General features: G+C 32.6%; 4 protein-coding genes across 4 annotated transcripts; 2 read left to right on the forward strand and 2 right to left on the reverse strand.

Moving 5' to 3' along the window:
• Window positions 1-1440: 1440 nt before the first annotated feature.
• On the reverse strand, window positions 1441-1860 carry Bm10854 (Uncharacterized protein; the record flags this gene model as incomplete). Its single annotated transcript, XM_001900421.2, has 1 exon — window positions 1441-1860. The coding sequence occupies one exon, from the start codon at window positions 1858-1860 to the stop codon at window positions 1441-1443; it is 420 nt and encodes a 139-aa protein (XP_001900456.2).
• A 2973-nt stretch (window positions 1861-4833) lies between these two features.
• On the reverse strand, window positions 4834-11967 carry Bma-imph-1 (Uncharacterized protein; the record flags this gene model as incomplete). The annotated part of the gene is made up of 14 exons (XM_043077047.1): window positions 4834-4874; window positions 5173-5383; window positions 5471-5599; window positions 6019-6114; window positions 6336-6464; window positions 6575-6694; window positions 6954-7166; window positions 7441-7636; window positions 7999-8118; window positions 8255-8358; window positions 8483-8638; window positions 9061-9284; window positions 9547-9630; window positions 11871-11967. The coding sequence occupies 14 exons, from the start codon at window positions 11965-11967 to the stop codon at window positions 4834-4836; spliced, it is 1920 nt and encodes a 639-aa protein (XP_042932981.1).
• An 857-nt stretch (window positions 11968-12824) lies between these two features.
• Bm10853 (Uncharacterized protein) lies at window positions 12825-16030 on the forward strand (the record flags this gene model as incomplete). Its single annotated transcript, XM_001900423.2, has 4 exons — window positions 12825-12905; window positions 14751-14954; window positions 15354-15478; window positions 15631-16030. The coding sequence occupies 4 exons, from the start codon at window positions 12825-12827 to the stop codon at window positions 16028-16030; spliced, it is 810 nt and encodes a 269-aa protein (XP_001900458.2).
• A 1335-nt stretch (window positions 16031-17365) lies between these two features.
• On the forward strand, window positions 17366-20654 carry Bm7313 (Uncharacterized protein; the record flags this gene model as incomplete). The annotated part of the gene is made up of 10 exons (XM_001900424.1): window positions 17366-17494; window positions 17809-17907; window positions 18060-18197; window positions 18464-18625; window positions 18718-18879; window positions 18996-19394; window positions 19498-19608; window positions 19924-20079; window positions 20321-20406; window positions 20594-20654. 10 exons carry the CDS (start codon window positions 17366-17368, stop codon window positions 20652-20654), a joined length of 1503 nt encoding a protein of 500 aa, XP_001900459.1.
• Window positions 20655-21202: the final 548 nt, after the last annotated feature.

Below are 21202 nucleotides of genomic sequence, written 5' to 3' on the forward strand. Positions count from 1 at the left end.
ACGTTTTTCGATTCAGTCCTGCAAATTGTGCTCTTTGTTTTTATAAGAAATGTTTGAATTCCACATGTCATAGAGAATATAAAATTCAAAGAACACTTGACAAGGAAATTTTAAAAATGTTAGTGATGTTATGAAGAATATGAGAGGACTTTGAAAACAAAAGTGCTAATAATATAAAAATATTGTGGGCTTGCATGCAAATTATATTGTTCCATCATTTTAACTCGAAAATTTAAATAAAAGTGTGGTGAGCTAAATCTATTAGGTTGGATTTGTTTTGGAGAAGCATTTCCGACTGTCTTGACAGCCTTTGAAAAAGCAATCAGTGGAATGTAGATAGGTGTTTATTTCTTTAATATGCGTTTCTAGTATAACATTCGTTTACTTCCTCATTAAGTAACGGCCGATTTATTTAGTGCATAAATTCTATCTATATATTTTGAACTGTTATCAACAATATCCAAGATATAATAACAACAAGAAAAACCGAATGCATTTCAAAATCAGAGATTTTGAAAAGTGAAGAGCTGTAGCTCTCACTGGGCGCAAATGTGGAGTTTACTGCATATGTTATCGGGATGAATCTTGCTACTGATCCATTGAAGAACACGAACCAGTTCACGCAAAACAAGCTCGCAGACAGGTTCGAAAACGATTTTATTTCCAACTTTATCTTCACAACGTTCCATCATCATCTAAATGAATAGTGGATAGAGTCGAGTAATCAAATTACTTGTTTAATCAACTTATATTTTAAATTCAATAAGTACTTGATTTAGCAGATGTGTCATTAATTCAAGCAGCATTTTATACTTTGCCAAATAGTGGGTATTCAGTGGTTATGTGAAATCGAAAAATGGATTCATGGATGCCACTTGTTACTACTACTGGATGGTAGAATTGATCAGAATAGTAGATAAATTTCTGTACAAGCGTTTATTTTCATCAATTATTGCTCCTTCATAGGAACGTAAATGTATTTTAAATTAAATGGAGAACTACGTTGCCCACTTACAAATTCTTTTTGAATATATATATATATATGGAAGCGGAACCTCGTATTGGTGATTAATTGATTTTTTATTGAGGTTTTAAATATCTGTGTTCAATAGTGTTTTTTTTAATGCAGTTATAAATGCCAAAACAAAGTTTTTGAAGTTGCTGAATTTCATTTCAACTTTAAATTCCTTTGTTAGCTAATTTCTGATAGGTTGTAAAATTAATGGAAGCCATGCATGGCATGACAACTTATCACTGTGGTTTGAATGTTGGGCACAAAAAAAGTTATATTACTGTTCTTCCTGTATTCCGATACATACAAAATATTGTCGAAATTATTTGCATATTTAGTCTTTGGATTTGGGTCCAAGCTTGGTAAGAACATTTTTAGTTAAGGATGCATCTGATGTACGCAAGTTGCAAACACAAATGTCTTCAACTTTATCGATTCATCACTTTAACGCCATCCAGATGGATAGAAGTCTCCCACATTTTCTCTAAAACATTCTCGACAGGGAAATCAACTGACCTCCCGACTCCATTTCCTAATCTTTCATTGAAACTTTCCCCAATTTTGGAAACGTGCTTTCTCTGTTTCGAAATCTGATTTGACTGTACCTGGCTGACAACTGGAGATGCTGTTCCGTTGATAACCAATTTTAAATCTTCCAGGAAAACCACACATATCTTGCATTTGTCAATTTTGTTAACTGGTAACAAATGGTTATCAATAGCAACCTGTGTTTCATTAAGTTCTATTACATTATTATCCAACTGTTGAGAATCGGAAACAGCAGTTACACTTTCAACAAATGGGATGCGAATAATGTAGAGGTTGAATAAGAACCAATAATACAACATCACTGTAAGAAATGAATTTCAAAACAGGATCAACGAAAACTACCATAAAGTTAACGTCTAATTGTAAATTTCTCGAGTTTGCTACGCAGCAGTTTTAGACCATAGCTTGAACAACGCAAAAAACATCATCTATTTGGTTTTTCAGTGTTTACCGTGTGATCAAAAATCTGGGTTCTTATATTCTAATGTCAATGAAACCGAGAAAAACCACAACGCAAGTAGTACTAGGCTAACAAATAAAGCTCTAAACTACACGAATCATGTAGATTTCTTATCAAGCGCTGGTGTTCATAAGTGATGTGTACGACCTCCTGCTGTTTGACTTTCAATCTCCGAACGAAAGTAAATGATTTCAGTGATATGATAAATTTGTTTACACTCCAGAAAATTGGTAACCCTGCAAGCGTCTGACATTTTTTTTTCGGATTGTCACCTCTCGTTTCAGCACATAACAAACATGCACAATTCAAAACATTTTCCGCTATTTGAAGGATATTAATTACTAAATCTGAATTCACATATGATGCCAGATCACTGGTATTCCATTTACTAAATGATACATTTATTTTTCAAATACTTGGTATTTGACGGAGAATCTTAAAGTCAATCTCAATCTAAACCTAGCATCTTGAGCTTTGCAAATACTTTCCAAACACTCAAGAATATATTTAATTCGTGGCAGCAGAAGCTAACAATTCAAACATAAAAAGCAGAAAAAAAAAAAGCATCAGAAGACTACAAAAATTTATGCCATATTTTACGAAAAGGAGAAGCGATACAAAAGTACTAAAGTAACAAAAGATAAAACAGACGGATTACAGGTTTAGTCGTGGATCCATTTTTCGAAATGCAAATTGCAGACAGAATGCGAATAACTCACATTTGATAGCTGTGAGGTTTAGAAGTAGATTACTCGAATATTCCTTCACAAAACTGATATATAAATTCAGAAATTCCTGACTGTTCCATAAGTCAAATGATACGTTCAAGCTAGAGTAACAGTAAAACAATGCAAGCAGCGTAACAAATTACGCGAAAGAACATGACATAACTCCAGTATCAGGTGAGCTACTTGGTAAAGGAGGAATACACTTTCTCCAGGATAGCAGGAAAGAATACTTAAAACTAGAAGAAAACTCCTCCCTTAAAAATCAGAATAATGCCATATCCACTTCAAACTCGAGGCAAAAATGGTAAATCGTCAGCTGATTTCGCTTGCTGAATTTTTCTGAGTGATGATGGACCATTGACATATTAAGAAATCAACAACGAAATATTCGTTGTGATAGAATCAGCAACAAGAAATAACAACGGTGACGAAAAGCTATAGCGAAAGAACCGTTTCCTTGTAGTAATTGCCCAAATATACGTGTATAGAGAAAAAATTTTTAGATATATCAAATGCCAATTGGTACGTAGGTTGAAGACAAGCTTCAAGAACAGCAATTATAGTAAAAAATAATTAGACAGGGTGATTAAGCGATGTTAAAATGGAAAACATTTAAAACGATGTTCAAGAGTTCAATAACAGCAGCAAAAAAATGAGTAGTAATATTATTGCCTATTCATCTATTTAGTTACCACTTTTTGCTGTTACTACTTTTCTTGAAATTCAATCCAAATGTTTTCAACTAGAAATGAAATCTGGGAATTGAAATTACAATTATTAGCTCTGCACACGATTACATATAGGACAGTCATATGTGTATGGCAATAATAAGAACAACGTCGATTTTGGAATTTTAACCAATGCAACAAAGAATAAAGAAGTTTCTAGAAATGATACCTTCCGGAATTACGCATATTCTGTAGGGTACAATGTGGAACAATTAACAGATCTGGTAGCTTAAAGGCAAAAACGTTGTTCCTTTAGATAAAGAAAAGAAAAACAAATCATTATAAACATACACGTGCAGATCAATATACCCTACAACAAAAAGAAAAACAAAACAAATGAAATTAATAAACCACTTTACTTATTGAAAAAAAAAAAAAAAGTTTCGAATACGTTTTCCAAAATCTCTCGTAAAAAGACTAAAACTTCAAAGTCGCTAATTTCCTCTTCTACCAATTTCTTATTTAGTAGCGAAATAATCTTTAAATAAAAAACAACAAACGCAATTATTTCAACAACAATACCATTCTGGACACTTGGAGTTTAATAATAGTGAATGAGTGGAACAACAGACAGCCAACGCGTAAAGCAGCGACAACTGAAGGCTCACAAAATGATTTTTAATAACTGTGCTTGAGCACGACAATAACAAGAGACCGATAAAATCAAGCTATCACTTTCTGATTCTAACGTTTGAGATTCAACTTTGCAAAAATTGGCAGCCAACTTGATACCCACGAAGTTAAAAATGTTCATTTTTTCCTAAATAAACACAAATAACAAAGGAGGAACAAATTTCTTTACAAAAGCCATTTTATATCAGCTAAAAATGCAAGGCAGCAAAATATATGAGAATTCAGGAAAAGGGAAAAAAGGAAAAACGAATACATTACTGCTGATTACTACAACTGATCAAAAGACCGGTGAAATCAAAAAGTCAGAGGTTTACCACTGTTCGCTTAACATACCCTGCATGTCAGCCTAGCGAAATTCATTTATTTTCTAACTGAATCAACAACAGGATGATAAAAAAAGATTCAACCCATAACAAAGGCTGAGAATACTTCCTAACTCAAATTTTCACCAAATATTATTTTGCTGCCCTGGAAATAGTGTAATATTGACACAGCGAAAATATACAAGATATGTCAAAAGGTGTATATATATTATTTTACACATACATACATACACACACATCTGACTATTTTTCCAATGTGAATCTAAAAGATTTTCATAACAAATCAATTTTTCGCATTATAAATTAAAACAATTCACCGACAAATAACCTGAAACAATCCTTCTGCTTTTTAAAGTGGTAAAGGTACACACTTTTTTAATTTGCAGTTTTCAGTAGTATTTTACCACTGCAATTCTTGAAGACCCGGTGAAGAACCTGTAGCTGAAATACATGATTAAATGAGAATTTTTCCTCATTGGAAAACTTAACTTTCCTATCTCGCCATTTTTGCTTTTTATTTTAAAATGACTAGAAGTCTATTTTCCAGAAAGATGAATGAAAAATGAATTCAATTGAGTTTAAAACCATAATATGTGATGAGGCTTAATGTCTACAAAATAAGACAAAATGAAGTTTAAACCAACAATTTTGAGGAAATATAAAGGTGAATACAGGCTAAACGAAATTTGATTGGAAAAACTATATTAAAAAATTACCTATATTGAGCATCTGTACATACCCTGAGTGTTAGAAGTACTTTGCCCATTGGCAGGCCCAATATTTAGCCGCTGTGAAAAATCAGTGATCAGCTGACCAAGTTTTACTTGTACGGCCTGTGACGATTGGAAATTACCGAGTACGCGTACAATCGTTGCTTTTTGGTTTTCATCATCACCTGCATCATCCGGAATTTTTACTTGTGCACCCGTCAGACGCTGCAGCTCGCGCACCTAAAATAATTTAAATGAAATTACTTCGATAACTAAGTTCTCAGCATCAGTTTGGTGTGTATTACATTCGTAAGATTGGAAACTCACATTCTGACCACCCTTCCCAATAATTCTTCCAACAAGTCTGCTCGGAACAGCAATTTCAGTACATAATCGTACTTCATCCATGTAGTGGCAACTTTGTTCAGCAATGCGCTGATATATCCAAAACTGTGCCTAGAATTTCATCCTAAGTCAGCTTTAATATTAAAACTAAAAAATGAATATGGACAATAACCTTACCAATTAATATGCTGAGATTTTAAAAGTAGTCCTAAAAAAAACAACTGACAGGCTAAGTATATTATACATTATACATGATGACTCCTTTGCCTCCCTTTTTCTAATCCACTCCGCTACGTTATTCCTTTTCAGTTGAAAAAACACTGCACTGAATAAGAAACCATCGATGCGCTTAAAAATCAGTCTTAAATGTTTGATACATCATGCAAAGTTCCTTTATAATCCGACAAATATTGTATGTAGTTTCAAACACCAGAAAAAAAATACATCTATAATGCACTTAGATCTTTGCATAATTCTCTGCAGAAAATCTATTGAAGTTTTTTGAGAATTATTCAAAGTCAAAAAATTACCTTATATTGTTGAGGATCGTTACCAGTAATCGTTACAAGACGTTCTTCAGCATGCACATCCTTATCTTTATCTTTCGACAGTTTTGGTGATGCCACCTGAAACTAGGACTGATTTATAACGGAATATTCGTCAACTGCAGATATCTCAAGAAAAAACAATAAACAAACTGATTTTAAATTCTGCTACATTTAAGGACAGTATATTTATGGATGATTTAACTAGCGATCTTTGTCTATTTTTCTATTTTCACCATTAAATTATTATATTTATTGATCAGTTCTACTGATGGAAAAATAAATATTATAAGCATTGTGACCTTTTCTACATTCTCTTCCTTCTTCCCATTTTGTTTTTCATCGCTGTTATTTTCATTCTTATCCAATTCATTAACCCTTTCATCTGCTTCCACCAGTTCCTTCTTTACTAATTCAGTCACAGCATTATCCTATGCACAACACTGATTACTTTTTCGCACCATTCAAAATCTCGAACATCTGTTTAAAATATTACTTGAATTCAATGAGTTCTCTGGAAATCAAAATAAAACTGTTGAACCTTATCACTTTTTTCATTATTCCCTTCTCCTCTGCTTTCCTTCTTGTCTTTATTCGTTCCACCGCCTTCAATGCGAAGTTGCGCACCTGTCAGCCGTATTGCACTTCGAATGTGAGCACCCTGAAGACATCATTAAAGAAAACTGGCAATCAGTAATAGACAAATCTGAAAAATCACATGTCTTTTCAATTGCTACTGCAACATGTTACTACTGGGTAAACTACTGCGAACTGAATATCGCCAATTAAAATATAGCTTCAGTGTTCCTGATTTATGCTCACAATTTAACTAAATATCTTAAGGTTCTCTTTTTTTTTTTTCTCAAGAATTTTCACATGTCATGTTTTTGATCTCCCTGCATAAAATTCTCAAAACTAACCTTTGCACCAATAAGCGCACCAACCATGTTATTAGGTACCCACATGTGAACAGTACGAACTTGTTGCTGGCCTGTAATAGCCACCGCTGTACCAACCGTATTGCGAACATACTGAGCGGCTGGGACACCGGCAGCAGCACCCAGATAACCTGTTTCGCCCATAGATGTCATCAAAGGCATAGTTCCGGCAGCACCTGTACTTGAAAACATTATCTGGAATAAAAAAAAAAATTGTAAGGAAAAGTGGAAAGTTTTTAAGTGCTTAAAATAAGAGCATCGTCTTAAAAATTGTCAAACATTTTTTCTAAGAATTAGACTAGGTTAAGAAGCAGTCTGGATAACTGCATTACTGGAAAACTAGGATATATCATTTTTGCGGAATCTTTTAAATGACTGTTTACAATGTTTTAAAATTTTTAACTACAGCGTGAAAAAAGAATTTTTGTCCTAAAACAACACCAAGACTCATTTAAAATTTGAAACTAACCCGACTGTTCACATCGGCTTCAAAACTTAAACGCAATTTTTGACTTATTTTTTGCTCCGCTGCAGAAACAACATTCATCGTGGAAGCTTTCACAGTAACCGTTCGTTCCAGATGTACTGACATATCGGATCCATACACTGATGAGGCAGCATAGGGTGGCATCAAAGCATAAGTATCACGTGCCAAGGTTGGCTCACTTAAATTACTGTGAAGGAAATTCTTTTATTCTCAACTAAGGTTGATAGCACCACTAGCAAAAGGAAGACCCACTCGGGTTAATAAAAAAAAAAGTAAATAAAAAATAAAAAATTCAGTTTCAACACCAGTTTTACAAATACAATTAAGATGCTACAGACATCCACAGTTGCTGATGAGTAAAATTTACCGTTTAAAGACATAAGTGCAAAATAAAAACAATATAAAGTTTATAACAATAAAAAAGCACAAGTATACCATTTTTTCATACCATGAACTGTTTTGGAAATTTTGGATATGGTTTGGGAATATCGACAAAGTTGTATTTCAGCACCAAAAAGAATAAATAAAATGAAAACCAACTTTGATACATAAATATGAGCACCAGTATCTTCCATAATTTTTTTGATTGTTGCGCCACCTCTACCAATCAAACGCCCAACCAGCTGATTATGAGCGCGGATTTTGAGTTCAATATCAGGACTGCAAACTGCGTATTTAGCAATCAAATACATAAAAGCACGAGACAATCACCTGATGAAAAAATCTAAACAACGCCTAACGAAAAGCAGAATTCAGAAAATCTATGAGGTGATATTTTAGACAAGAAAAATCTTACTGTTGCGAAATACTGTTGTCTTTTTCCATTTCCTTCCTCACAACTTCCAAAATTTTGATACATGCTTTCGAACAGCCTTCCGGTTGCCCCAAAATAGATATAACCTACAATAAAAAATAATTGAAATATATTTGGAATTATGTTGATTCTTCCAGAATTATTGAAGTTTTGAAAATCGAGCATTTGAAAAAAAAAAAAAACAAAAATTTTATAACAGCACAATAAAACCTTCTCGGCATTTTTAGTAAGATCACGAGAAGCTCTTTGCACATCAACAACACAGCGTGCTTTGGATTCTTTAGTTATTTCACGAATGCTCGATCCACCCTGACCAATTATGGCTCCCACATATCTTGCATCAACAACAATTCGCAATGGCATATCCTAGAAATTAAAAACTTTGGAACTAAAAAATTGGATAACCCATTATGTATTTGAAAAGCAATTTACATTGATTGCAATGTAAAATACCAGATTTACGTCTATAATAAGTTACTCCTCAAATATGCCAAATGACTGTGTTGCTTAAAAAACGTAAGCAACAGTGATATAAAAATGATGGTATGAACAACGGGTGCATGCCCGCATTATGTGTATGTTGATATGAGTAAGCCACAGGTGCTTCATAGAGCAAATACACATAGAAGTAAAACTTATGCCGAACGCAAATTCTAAATTACAGTACTAGTTATTACTGGTCACCATTTGAAATAGGCACTGACAGAAAATATTCCTCCTTTCGTAATCATTACCTATTCTCCATTAGAGTTATTAAACAATTTGGAACTTGATATCGAAACTGCAACCTGAGACGAAGGCAAACAATGATGCGGGGTAAGCGAAGCTGCTAGTGGTGTAATGCCTTGAGCAATGCTATGCGATCCATTAGCAGAAACAGTTCCTGATTGATGCATACTCTGATGCGTGATACTTCCCGATGGAATACTGCCCTGGTGTACACCACTACCACGATTTATACCGTTTCCACCTTCATGACTACTTTGCCGTTGCTGTACATTATTTGTTATCTCTGTAAACATTCCAGTCTAGTTTCCATTAGGAATGAAGAGACGCAGCATAAAATAAATCACTGTGCGAAGTAGTAAATGATAACCTAAACCTGAAGAAGTACAATAAAGCACGAAGAAATAAAGAAATACTAGTTGCTATGTTGAAAAATATTTTATGATGAATAGATTTTTTGCTGCATATATCTATTTTAAAAGATAGAACTATATAAGGAAAAAGCACTCTAAATAAATTTTAAAAAACAGAAAACTGTCTACACTTACGGCCAGTACCAATAGACGGACGAGAGTAATGGCTTGGGCCTTGCTGAAATGTTACGGGATGATGCTGCGGAACAGGTTGATAACCTAAAAAACAAAAAAATTTCACACAATTATGGATATCTTGAACTATACAAATAATGTTACGGGCAGCAACTTTAATAATAAATTTAACTGTCTAACTTTGGAAAATACAAAACAATATGTCTGGTTAAAATAAAGCATATGGCGTGCATTAGCCTTTCTGATATCTTTTGATTCAATCATCCATACATGTCCATTATTTTGACTCCTTAACTTTCACCGCCAAAAAGCTGCAGTATATCTCATCTCACTCACGATTACCATGTTGCAATCAATTTAGCATCATGATATATTATAGAATACTACTGTATTTTTCAAATTTATGCAGTATTTGTGCAAATTCAAGTTATAAATGGATAAAATGAAATTGCTGAAAAAGAAAGTTTAGTACTTTTGGAGAAAAAACAAAATTCATTTATGCTAAGACATTACACTATTCGATCCTTATCGATTCCTTCTCGATCTATCTATCTGGCTTCCACATAATTAATATTTTTACAGCATGGAAATCAAAATATTTAAAATTCGAATTTTCTCACATTAATAAAATTCGACTGGCAAAGTAAATAAAAGAAAATTCCTCTTTAACCTCTCCCTACTGATGTTAACGTAAATAAGGGACTTGCTTACTATTTATATGGGTAATCAGCTAGATAATCGCTTGGGACTGATTATGAAAGACTGAATTAAACAGTCTTCAATGAAATGGTGCTTATTTACTACCATATATCCTACCACAGTTGATTCCATTACTACTGCTCATAACATAATTTGCGTTCTTGGCAAAACCAAGAAATAAAAATTCCATCTCGAAAAGTACTGATTGTTAAATTGCTTAAAGATGCATAAAAAAAAAAAAAAAAAACTATGGCGAAGCACACAAACGAAAAAAATTCATGAAATACATGGCAGCAACGACTACATCCGAAAATTATCGTATCTCAAGAAAAATCTCATATAAAGAGAAAAATGATAACAAAAAGTTACAATAATTAATATCTTTCCAAAAACAAAAAGCACAAAGCAAAAAAAGGTAAATGGTCCAACGACTTTCACCGGAGAGGACTAAAATTGAACGATGACTAAGGAACTGTGTGAAAACTGTTAAATCAGTAAATACTTTGCTAGAAAATTCTATTAATCATTTAGATTTTTTCGAATATAATTCACAGATATCAAATTTTAAGTGGTAAATCGTTTATTCAGTATTTCAAAAGTTTCAGTAGAAAAGGTCTTCCAAGTACGTCATCATTAATTGGGATTTTCACCAAAAAATTATTGGAAATATGAGTTCAAAACTAGAGCCAATAACTAATGCATGAAAAAAGCCTTATTTGCGGTGAAGAATCTAACTTCAAATTGTACTGTGGTATAACTTCCACTAAGATAAAAAGTTTCCCATAAAAACTGATTATAATGGAACATGTATAGTCGACAAAATATAAGAACAACATATAAACCATGAAAAGTCCGTTAAGTTACCTATAAGATGAAAAAGAGTAAAGAGCAATCTTATTTTTAAGCACTCTGTGTTGGAGGAACCAAACGATTACAGATGTTAAGTTTTTAGGAAGTAATTTTTCAAATTAACTATTAGTGATAAACAGCAAAAAAAAAAACAGCAAAAAATCTAAAATCTTCAAATGCTACTCAATGCATGGAATTGTGAAGATGTACACACATGTATCCTTATTCACAACGTCATACCCATTACGTAAATTTTCAGTAATAGGTTACGAGAAATATATAACATATATGTTTCAAACATCAGTAATTCAATGAACTTAACTACTGAATGACTTCTAATACTTCTGAAGCATAAGTTCGATTCTTATACAAAAGTTACGTTATCTTTGCTAATATGCTATCAAGAAATACTGTACATTACTTTTTGGAATCTACGGTCTTGAAAATTATTGGATATAAAACAATGTGAAGCCGAGTCTACCTACATACATTTCTCAATCTGGTTTACAATAGGAATTTCCGACATGTTTTTCCCAACCTTTTTTTATAGAAAACCACTTCACCAACATAGATCAGTAATAATAAATGACGATAATGATTGATAGAAAATACTTTTAATTTTCCTACTTTAATCATTTGGATTCCAGAAATCTCAAACGGTAAGTTAAAGATGGATATAAAATATGAATGAAGCAAAACTAGTCAAAAAAGATTTAATCTTTTATAACTTCGCCATTAAACTGTCATCATAAAAAAAAATAGAAGTTAAAACGAACCTGCAATGTAGGGTGGTTGATTAGGGTATAGATTATAGGGGGTTGTGGTGTAGACATGTTGTTGCGCTTGAGTTGATCGATTAGCAAAATGCTCCATTTGTTTTTTTGATATGTCACTATTTTCTGAACGAATTATTTTCACAGTCCAGCCGCTGCTATCTACTGGAAAGCGATAGCTAATTATTATAAAAACCATAAAGACAAAATTTCCTTACCTTGATGAATATTTATGTGCAAACAATAAGTCTCTTCTATGTCAATGACACTGCACTTATCCTACACGAAAAGGCTACCTAGGATCTGTTCTGCAGTAGTGGTCACACACACATACAATAGTGATTGCCTTTGCACAGTGATCACACAATGAAATATGCTTAGAGACAAGTATTCACTAGGAAAAAGCATTACTTCAGATAAGTGAACAAACTTTGTCTCAAAATCCAATCCCTGTCACTGATCGAGACAAAACTTCTTCAAATATACCGTCTGTCAATCTTCCTGTTGAAAATAAAGCCAATTCTTCACAAACAATTTCTGAAAACGATTTATTCATATTTACATACGAAAATGGGGATGATACTAAAAACGATGTCTCAGGGAATAGTTCAACATGAAGCAGGAAAAGGAGAATAAAATAAATCATTCATCATGGACATATCTTTACAACACTGTTTACCAATCAACAAATATAATATTTTGTTACATAACGAAAATAGCAAAACTTCCAGAATATTGCATTCCACCGCGTTATTTGCGGTACTTAATAAGTTTGGAGTATTTCAAGAGAATATTTCAGAAGTACAATCTGATTAAACTTCTTCCATGATCTACTCTATTCCTTTTCCTTTTGTTCTCCTCCTTTCCTTCATTCGCTTCCTTCTACCAGATTTTTAGGCTAGGTAATGTTTTGCATTCTTTAAACTCTTACGGCCAACAAACAGATGGAGGAACAGCATGTATAATATAGCTATTGGAACGCCTAAGCAGCTATTGGAACCATTTCCCAAAGTTGGCAGATGGGATAGTGAGAGAGAGGTAAGAAAACTGAAGATCCTGGGATAACAGACTGATGAGAACAATGAACAACAGAAACCCGTTGACAATTCATTTGACAGTTCGAACGAAAGAAAAAAGGAAATTTGGAATTACGAATCACAAGGTCATAGGTGATTACATCACTCAGATTACCACAATCTGTTGCTGCTTGTTCGGCATATTCTGTCCAGTACAAAAAATGGAAATTTACTTACTCAATAACCAAAACATACTCAACGTCCCATCGGAAACCCACCACACCCACCCCACCTCTAAAAACTATCCCACCTATCCCGCCGCACCGACAATCAACGAAGTCTCACACTACCGTACCTACTGACCGAATTGCGTGTTTTCCTGTCAAGATCGCAAATTTAATTGAATAGCACACTTTTTCCGGTATTTAAAAACCTTCCCGGTGACGTAATTGGAGAATTCCGGGAGGATTAGGTGAGTGATTTATTTATACGACCAGTTCGGTGACAGTCTTGCGAACTGCTTCGTTGAAATTGAAAAGAAAACGGAAGCTATAAATCTTAGCAAACTCAATAGTACCTTCATTGAAAATAGTCTGCAAGATACAGTGTGGTTGCTAACTGATGTGAGTTTCCTCAGGAGATCAGTTGGCTGATAAACTATGATAAATTGGTGGAGTGAGAATTTGACTTGGGGAATACCAGAAGTGGAACAGTTCAGGAAAGCCAGCTTGAAGAGCCTTGTTCATCTTAATTTCTCAACTTAACAAAATTCCGAAAGACATAATAAATTTATCCAAATTAAATACGTCCCTCAATTAATTAAAGTCGCCATTTAACTTACAGTAAGCTTACTTTACCATTTATGACAATTTTAAAGTCAATTTCTAACTTAAATTACTATTCTACTCACTCAGAAAATTTTCTGCTACAAACATATTTTAGGCAACACATGAAGTGTGATTGTAATTTTTCATATCTTAGAAGGAGACTCTTTATTTGTTGGGTTAGCTGTACTGAAAAGTGATATCGTTGAGCCCATTAGAAATTACTTGGTCAGTAAGAAAATTTAAGAGAATGAAACTATGAAATAAAGTTCAAAAATTAATTTTTGCATCGTAGAATTGATGACTTATACAGGAAAGAAGAAATAACATGTCGATAATAATATTTTTGGGAAGAAAACAGTTTGCAATATGTCTGAATAATAAAAAATGATTTAAAATTTCGGTAAATGAATTAAGAATAAAAAAGTTTTTCTACCAATTTCAGTATTATAGAAAAATTCTGCATTGTGCCTGTAAGCCACCAATTAATAGAATATCCTTTTAAATTAAATTTCGATAAAGAAACATTTTTAAATGGATGAAATTTTCAGTAAACAACTCATTTAATGCTTGCGCCAAGATGACTTATTCATTCAAATTTTGGAAGAGATGGAATCACGAAAGTAGGCATATGGTATACAATAACACTTCATAATTCTGTTAAAAAAATTCTTTAAACTTGAAAGATATACATTACTTGATCAAGGTTTATATGAAATTTCGAATCAACATTTATCTTTGAAACAGGAAAGAGTCGTAAAATAGATTTCTTCAACCAATAAAAACAGCATAAATGATTCCTAGAAGTTCTTATTACCAGTTGAAAAGACCAGAAATGCTGTCTCAGTATTTATTACAAAATTTCGATATGAATCTGAGTGTTAATTTTTTGGCAAATATCAAAGTATTTGGAGCTGATATTATTATATATTAACGTGAAGATTATGACCTCTTTTTAATTAATTATCTGTTGATACTGCCTGAAACCTAATGTAAACCTAATTTGAATCTCAAATTGAAAACAGTCAAAATTGAAATTTCAGTATAAAACACTGACAGCAGCTTGTTTCGCATGTGTCATAGTCATCAGTACAAATATATTTATTATACAAAAATTTATTAAACATTTACCAACAGCTGTGCTTGCTATTTTGGAAATAGTCCTAGTTTTGTCAATTTTATTAGCACTTATTCTCGCTGCCATTCTCAAACGACGAGATTTGTTGAGCGTCTATATGGTTTCTGCGGTAAATAGTAGACATTCAAATAATTCTTTAAGAGGAAAAGCCTCCAGTCATAATTGAGCATGACACAAATCATTTGAAAAGTTTTATAAAAGAGATATTCGGCATGTTTCATCAGTAACGATAAAAATTATTAATAATGATATATTATTAAAATGTCATTCGCTTTTTAAATCTCGTTTATAAAAGGATTTTAATGCCATTAATTTTAAAGGTTATATAAGCTCTCGCTCATTTAGAAACCTTCAAGAATCCGTCGAAGTTAAGATAAAACATCTTGTTTTTCTCGTAAAGAATAAATTCAAAAAATTATAGCAACTTGGAACAAATCCGAAATGTTATTCTTCGCCAATGACATTTTTAAATCTAGTGAAAGTTATGTCAAGATTTGTTAAATTACAGTTTATATATTCTCAATATCGTGTCATAATCGCTGTTACTGCTGTTTTGATTGCTATATTCCCACAAACTTATTTATTAGCACTTTCAAGTCAGCAATATAGCAGGTCACAAGGTCCATTATGCTGGTAATTTATTCGTTCGTATAACTAGCCAGTTCAGAAAATGCGAAACTGAGGTTGTTTAAGTAGAAATTTGATTCAGATATAAATTACCCAATCGATAATGCTCTATATATCGAATAATTGAAAGATACTATCGTCTTTTAATATCGTTTCAGTGAAAATATATTATTTGCAGTGCAGATAGTATGGATATCAGTTTGTTTTGCAAGCATCCTAGTATGGACAGTGCAAATGTTATCAGTATACCTTGCTATCACGTATCGTTCTTATTTACCACGATCTAAGAGACAGAAAAGAGCATCAGAAGCAGTTCCTAAGAAGAAACAAAGTGAAAGTGTAATGGCATCAAATGTGGTGGAACAGCATCTACAACCAGTTCTCGACCATCAATTAAAACCACTATCCAAAAGAGAGTCACAACCAGTTTCTAAGGAAAATCTACAACAAGTTCCCGAAGGTGGATCACTGCAACCACTCTTCGCAAAAAATCAGCAGCCGGTTTCATTTCTATCAACGGATGGTCGAACTAAGGACCAAGCGAAAGAACAGCACTAATAAAGAAGCAAACAAAATTACTCAGACTCTTATTTGAATTCCGATAAATGCGCTTAAATCTCCTTCATAAAGAGAAATCGATTAAAGAGCAAAAAGCATTCTGTTTACAGAAAGAAATATAATTTGACTATTTTATCTCGATCCATCCAATCCATTCGCTAAAACTTACTAGATTCAGATTTTAATTTTTCTTTGAATTTTTGTATGATTTAACCATATTTTATTTGAATTTAAATTTCCCTTTGTAAATTGTTGTTTGCTGCTTCAAAACAAGGAAAAATTACGCGAGTAATTCACTCATATTTACTTTTTAAGATTGCAACGACAAATAAGAAATATTTCATGATAAACACTATATTCTAATCTTCATCTCAAAATCTGAAGCAGTTCATGATATAATAAGACGTGAGATTTCACACTTTCACACGTGAATAGTATGAGAGTTTCTATGACTAACTGATTGAAAAAATATAACTGCATTGCTAATATGCTAACTTAAGCAAGAGAAGAACTAAAAATGAAACTAAAAAGTAAAAAATTATCGTTGTGATTGATACCATCATATTATATAATCTTGACTGTAATTATTCTTCTACCTCACAAACCCTTGAAATGTTTAACTAATTATACATTTACTTTGCTAATGCTTTGAACTACAAGGTTATTGCTGATATTTAGACCTAATTAAACTTAAATGTGCAAAAAAACTAATAGTCAACTTCCACTGTACAGTATTGCCAACACTTTTATTTAAAAAATCTGAACTAAATTATTAGTCAAAATGATGTAAGGCAGTTTGCATAAAAATTACACAGACACCTACAAACTTCTTCTTCTTACAATACAAATTATAATAAAACAAACTTTTTATAGTAGAATTTTTTTATAGTAAAATTTATAGTGAACTTTTGAAATGAATTATTCATACAGTTCTGGTAAATTTGCTTGAGATGAATTTTTTATGTGAGCAATTTGCAGTATCTTGTAAAAACCTTTTCTAAGTATGATGCTTCAACCCAAATGAGTTCATGCTAACATTATCATTCTTATCTCAGAAATTTTTGCATAACAGAAAAATGACTCATAACGAAGAAGTAATTAAAGGAGAAGAATAAGGGTGAAATGTCATTTTGTTTATACTATCTAGATGTAAGGTGCTCCCTCACCAATTATTCTTTTGAAAAACAATATTTTCTCTAATTAAGTGGTATGGCTATTGTAGGTTATGTGCTTTGCATAAAACTAATTGAAGTTTACGTCACGACACAATTTCTTTCTCTTTTTGTTTTGTGAGTTCCTGGTAGAATTTTTAATTTTAGTTTAATAACAGGCGGGATGACGAATACTCAGCCTGAAGAAGAAAGCAAAAGTTCTATTCTTGACGATTTGCCAAAAAAAGTGTTGGATGAATCATATTATCATGGATTCCTTCCTCGTGAAGATCTCCCATGTTTGTTAGAGCAGGTTGCTATTTCAATTAGCAGTTTATTATTCGTTTTAATTTTTTTTTTTTTTTTTTTTGTTGCTGCTGGTTTGATCGAAATGCACACAACTGAACTTAAAAGAAGTATTAGTACTAATTAAGTCAATCACTTATTCAGTTTTTCCTTTCAATGCTTTCTAATCTTCAGCTTCTACAATATATCATTAATTAATCTTCTTTTCTTTTTACATTTGCCAATAGTTTTATGGTTCGGGTTTAATTTCACTTGGAAGGCCAAGCCAACAGCCATAAAAACGGTTGGATTCACTTATACAAACTAATCTTTACGCTTTAGGTGGGAGATTTTATAATTCGAATTACTCAACTGAAACCACGTGATCCATGTGAACTTATTTTGTCATTGCGCGTTTCTGATCAAAACTCGCCATCTGCAGTACGTTGAATATAGTCATCTTTTTTTACAAAAATTCGAATGGAAAACCACAGCTTATTTGCATGTAATGAGAGTTTCAAATGATAGTTGAAATTGATCATTTTTGTGATCCCAATATTAAAACAAAGTTTTAATTTTTAAATAAATTGTAGATTAGACATGTAGTAATACATAGGCTGAAAGGAAAGGATGGCAAAATTGAATGGCTAACAAATCAAGAAAATAGATTTAATTCACTCAAAGAACTTATTGATGCATATGTCTCTAGCAAGAAACCAATCAATCCTGAGGTATGCTCTTCAGTTTGATTTAGAAGAATTGGAAATTTTGTGAATAGCACTTAATGTTGACTGAACTTTGAAGAAGTTTTGAATTTCGAAGGTTTTAGATTACTTCTTTTAAATATATTAAGTGTCATAAACATCTTTTTTTCTGGCTTAGATTTTTTTTTTGAAAGTTTAGAAATTACTTTATGCTTTTTATAAAAAAAAGTTCTTTTTTGTTTCATACGAAACTTAATGATAAACTGAGTAAAATCACTTGTTCAGTCTTATAGATAAAAACATCTCAATTAATTCGACCAATAGCACGACAATCATGGGAATTTTTGCATGAAAATATTATACTAAAAGACATGCTTGGAGAAGGACAGTTCGGTGAAGTTCGTGCAGGTGAAGCAATAATTGACGGCAAAAAAATACCTGTGGCTGTCAAAATTGTAACTGTTTGAGATTCTCTGCAAACTTCTTGCACAATGATTGTGGTATGCAAATTATCTGGTCTCACTTCAATTTTACTACATGTTTTTAGGCAAAAACAATTAAAGACAAGAAGAACATACAACAAGCTAAAGAAAAAATAAAAGAAATGATGCATGAAGCAAGACTAATGCGATATTTTGATCATGAAAATGTTGTAAAGATCCATGGAGTTGCTGTTTGCCGTGAACCATTAATGATCATCATTGAATTGGTTTAATTAAAATTTTAGAATTAATTAATTCTGTAGCTAAATTCTAAAGCGATCAAGTGATGATAAACCGTCAGAACAGAAAATCGAAAGCGATGAATTCTGGTTACTTATTATAGGTGAACGGTGGTTGTTTGTCGGATGTATTGGAATCTCGGAAAGGAAATATTGATGAGGACGAAAAAATTGAAAATATGTCACTCGGGTCGGCTCGTGGTCTTGAATATATTCATGCTCAAAGAATCATTCATCGGGATATTGCAGCTCGTAATGTGTTGTATACAGAGAATCGAGTAGCTAAAATTAGTGATTTCGGAATGTCAAGGCATGGCAATTTTTATGAGATGTCAAGAGGGAACAGGAAGGTACCACTGAAATGGACGGCACCGGAAAGCATGGTAACATATCAGTATACACCCAAAACGGATGTTTTCTCATTTAGCATTCTGCTATGGGAAATTTTTTCGGATGGTGAAGAACCGTACAAAGGAATGACAAGCATTGAAGTAAAACGGATGGTTCGTTTTTTATGTAGAGAAAAATTTATTTTAACTAAAAATAAGCTACAACAATCAAATTATACTGGAGAACATAATGTTTTAAACATCTTTCCTTTCACAGATTTCATGCGGTGAACGTTTGAAAAAACCGGAAGGATGTCCCGACGTCATGTTTCAAATAATGGGGAAATGTTGGGAGCAAAATCCCGATAATCGATACTCCATGTCAGAGGTTAATCTCTTCATCCCAAATGATCAATAAATTTAATATGTCTTTTTTTTGGAAGGCATAGCGATTTCCTATGGTGATCTCGAACTTCATAACTTTTCCCGCTCAAAACAATATGAAAGATCTGTTTAAGTATTAAATCAAGCAGAAATACATTTGTTATTTAAAACTGGTTTCAATTATTGATTCACTTTAGAATTTTTAACAAACTTTTCATTTCCCAGTAATTTTTGAAACTTTTCTATTCTAAATGTTTCCATTATTACTCCACATATCGTCTAATTTGATCTTTTTGAATGTTCAGAACATGAATTACAGGTAGTAAAACAAATTGAAGATATAATAGAACATGCATATTCGGAAGAATCTGAGACCCATTCAAGGTTAATTAGTGATACACATTCTGCAGAAAAGATTAGTTCGAAAGACGACGCAGATGATCTGAATGAACCTTCACGGAGTTTCATTTCTCAGGTATTTTGGCTCTAGCTATTTATTGTTTTAGAAAATTTTCTTCCCTTATCTTAGATGGTTCCTGTCCATTGTTGTTTTGTTCATTCTCCTATTAGCAAACAGCAGGAGTTGGTCTTCCTCTTATAGGCAATTGGCTGCAACGTAACAGCGTTAGTTGTTTTAAAAAAAACATACTATAATGAAAATGTTTTAATGGTATTTTTTAATTAGTATCGTAAAATTCCAAAAAGTAAATTTCTAGACTAAGAGGAAACGAAGGAAGCATCATAGACGGAAAAGAAGACAGAAGAAGTCACGGATACATAAAAAGTCAGCTGAAATTATTAAGTATGTCATTTAGTGCTATTGAGAAATGTTTTTTTAATGTCTGCTAATTAATAACCAATTGCTTTTGTCCCAATGCACTCCAGAAGCGCTATATGCTTATGTAGTTGTCTTTAATGAACCAACTATTTAAGATGGTTTTTATATAAACGGGTGAATTCTACAAAAATAAACATTCCTTATTTTTCAGTGAACGGAAGAAACCCAAATCAAGGCATCGGCACATGAAATCATCACATAATGTACTGTAATATGCACTTTCTATGTGCAATTGATTAACTAAATTAAGAAAATTAATTTAGACTAATGTTGAAAGGCATTTGTGATCAAAGTTGCAAACGAATTAATTTTGTGCTAATCAAGCAAACATTGAAAAACAATTTAAAAGTTCTCAAGAATAAAAAATAGGCATCTTTTTGGGAAAGGCTTACTTTGTTGTTCCTAACTGATTTTTACTTAATCATAAATTTTTGATATTTTTCTCCCTGAAATCAACAATTCCCCGATGTTATTCGGGACAGATGTGCCTGAGTTCGAGTGTGATCACTTCACGCATTCCATTAGCGTGTTTCAGACCCTAAACATTTCATATGCACAGAGATAACAATGACTGATGATGCCATAAGCAAACCCACCAAGCAGCTTTCATAGAACGAATTTACTGACACTGATCACTACTACTACTACTAATACACACCACATCTACAGACACACAGACACACGAACACACATGCGCACAATCAGTTAATAAAATTGAAAAATTTGCGAAGGTTGCTTTCTTCTCACTTTTTAATCAGCT

Source organism: Brugia malayi (genome assembly GCF_000002995.4).
Source record: "Brugia malayi strain FR3 genome assembly, contig: Bm_v4_Chr1_scaffold_001, whole genome shotgun sequence".
NCBI classification, from domain to species: Eukaryota; Metazoa; Nematoda; class Chromadorea; order Rhabditida; family Onchocercidae; genus Brugia; species Brugia malayi.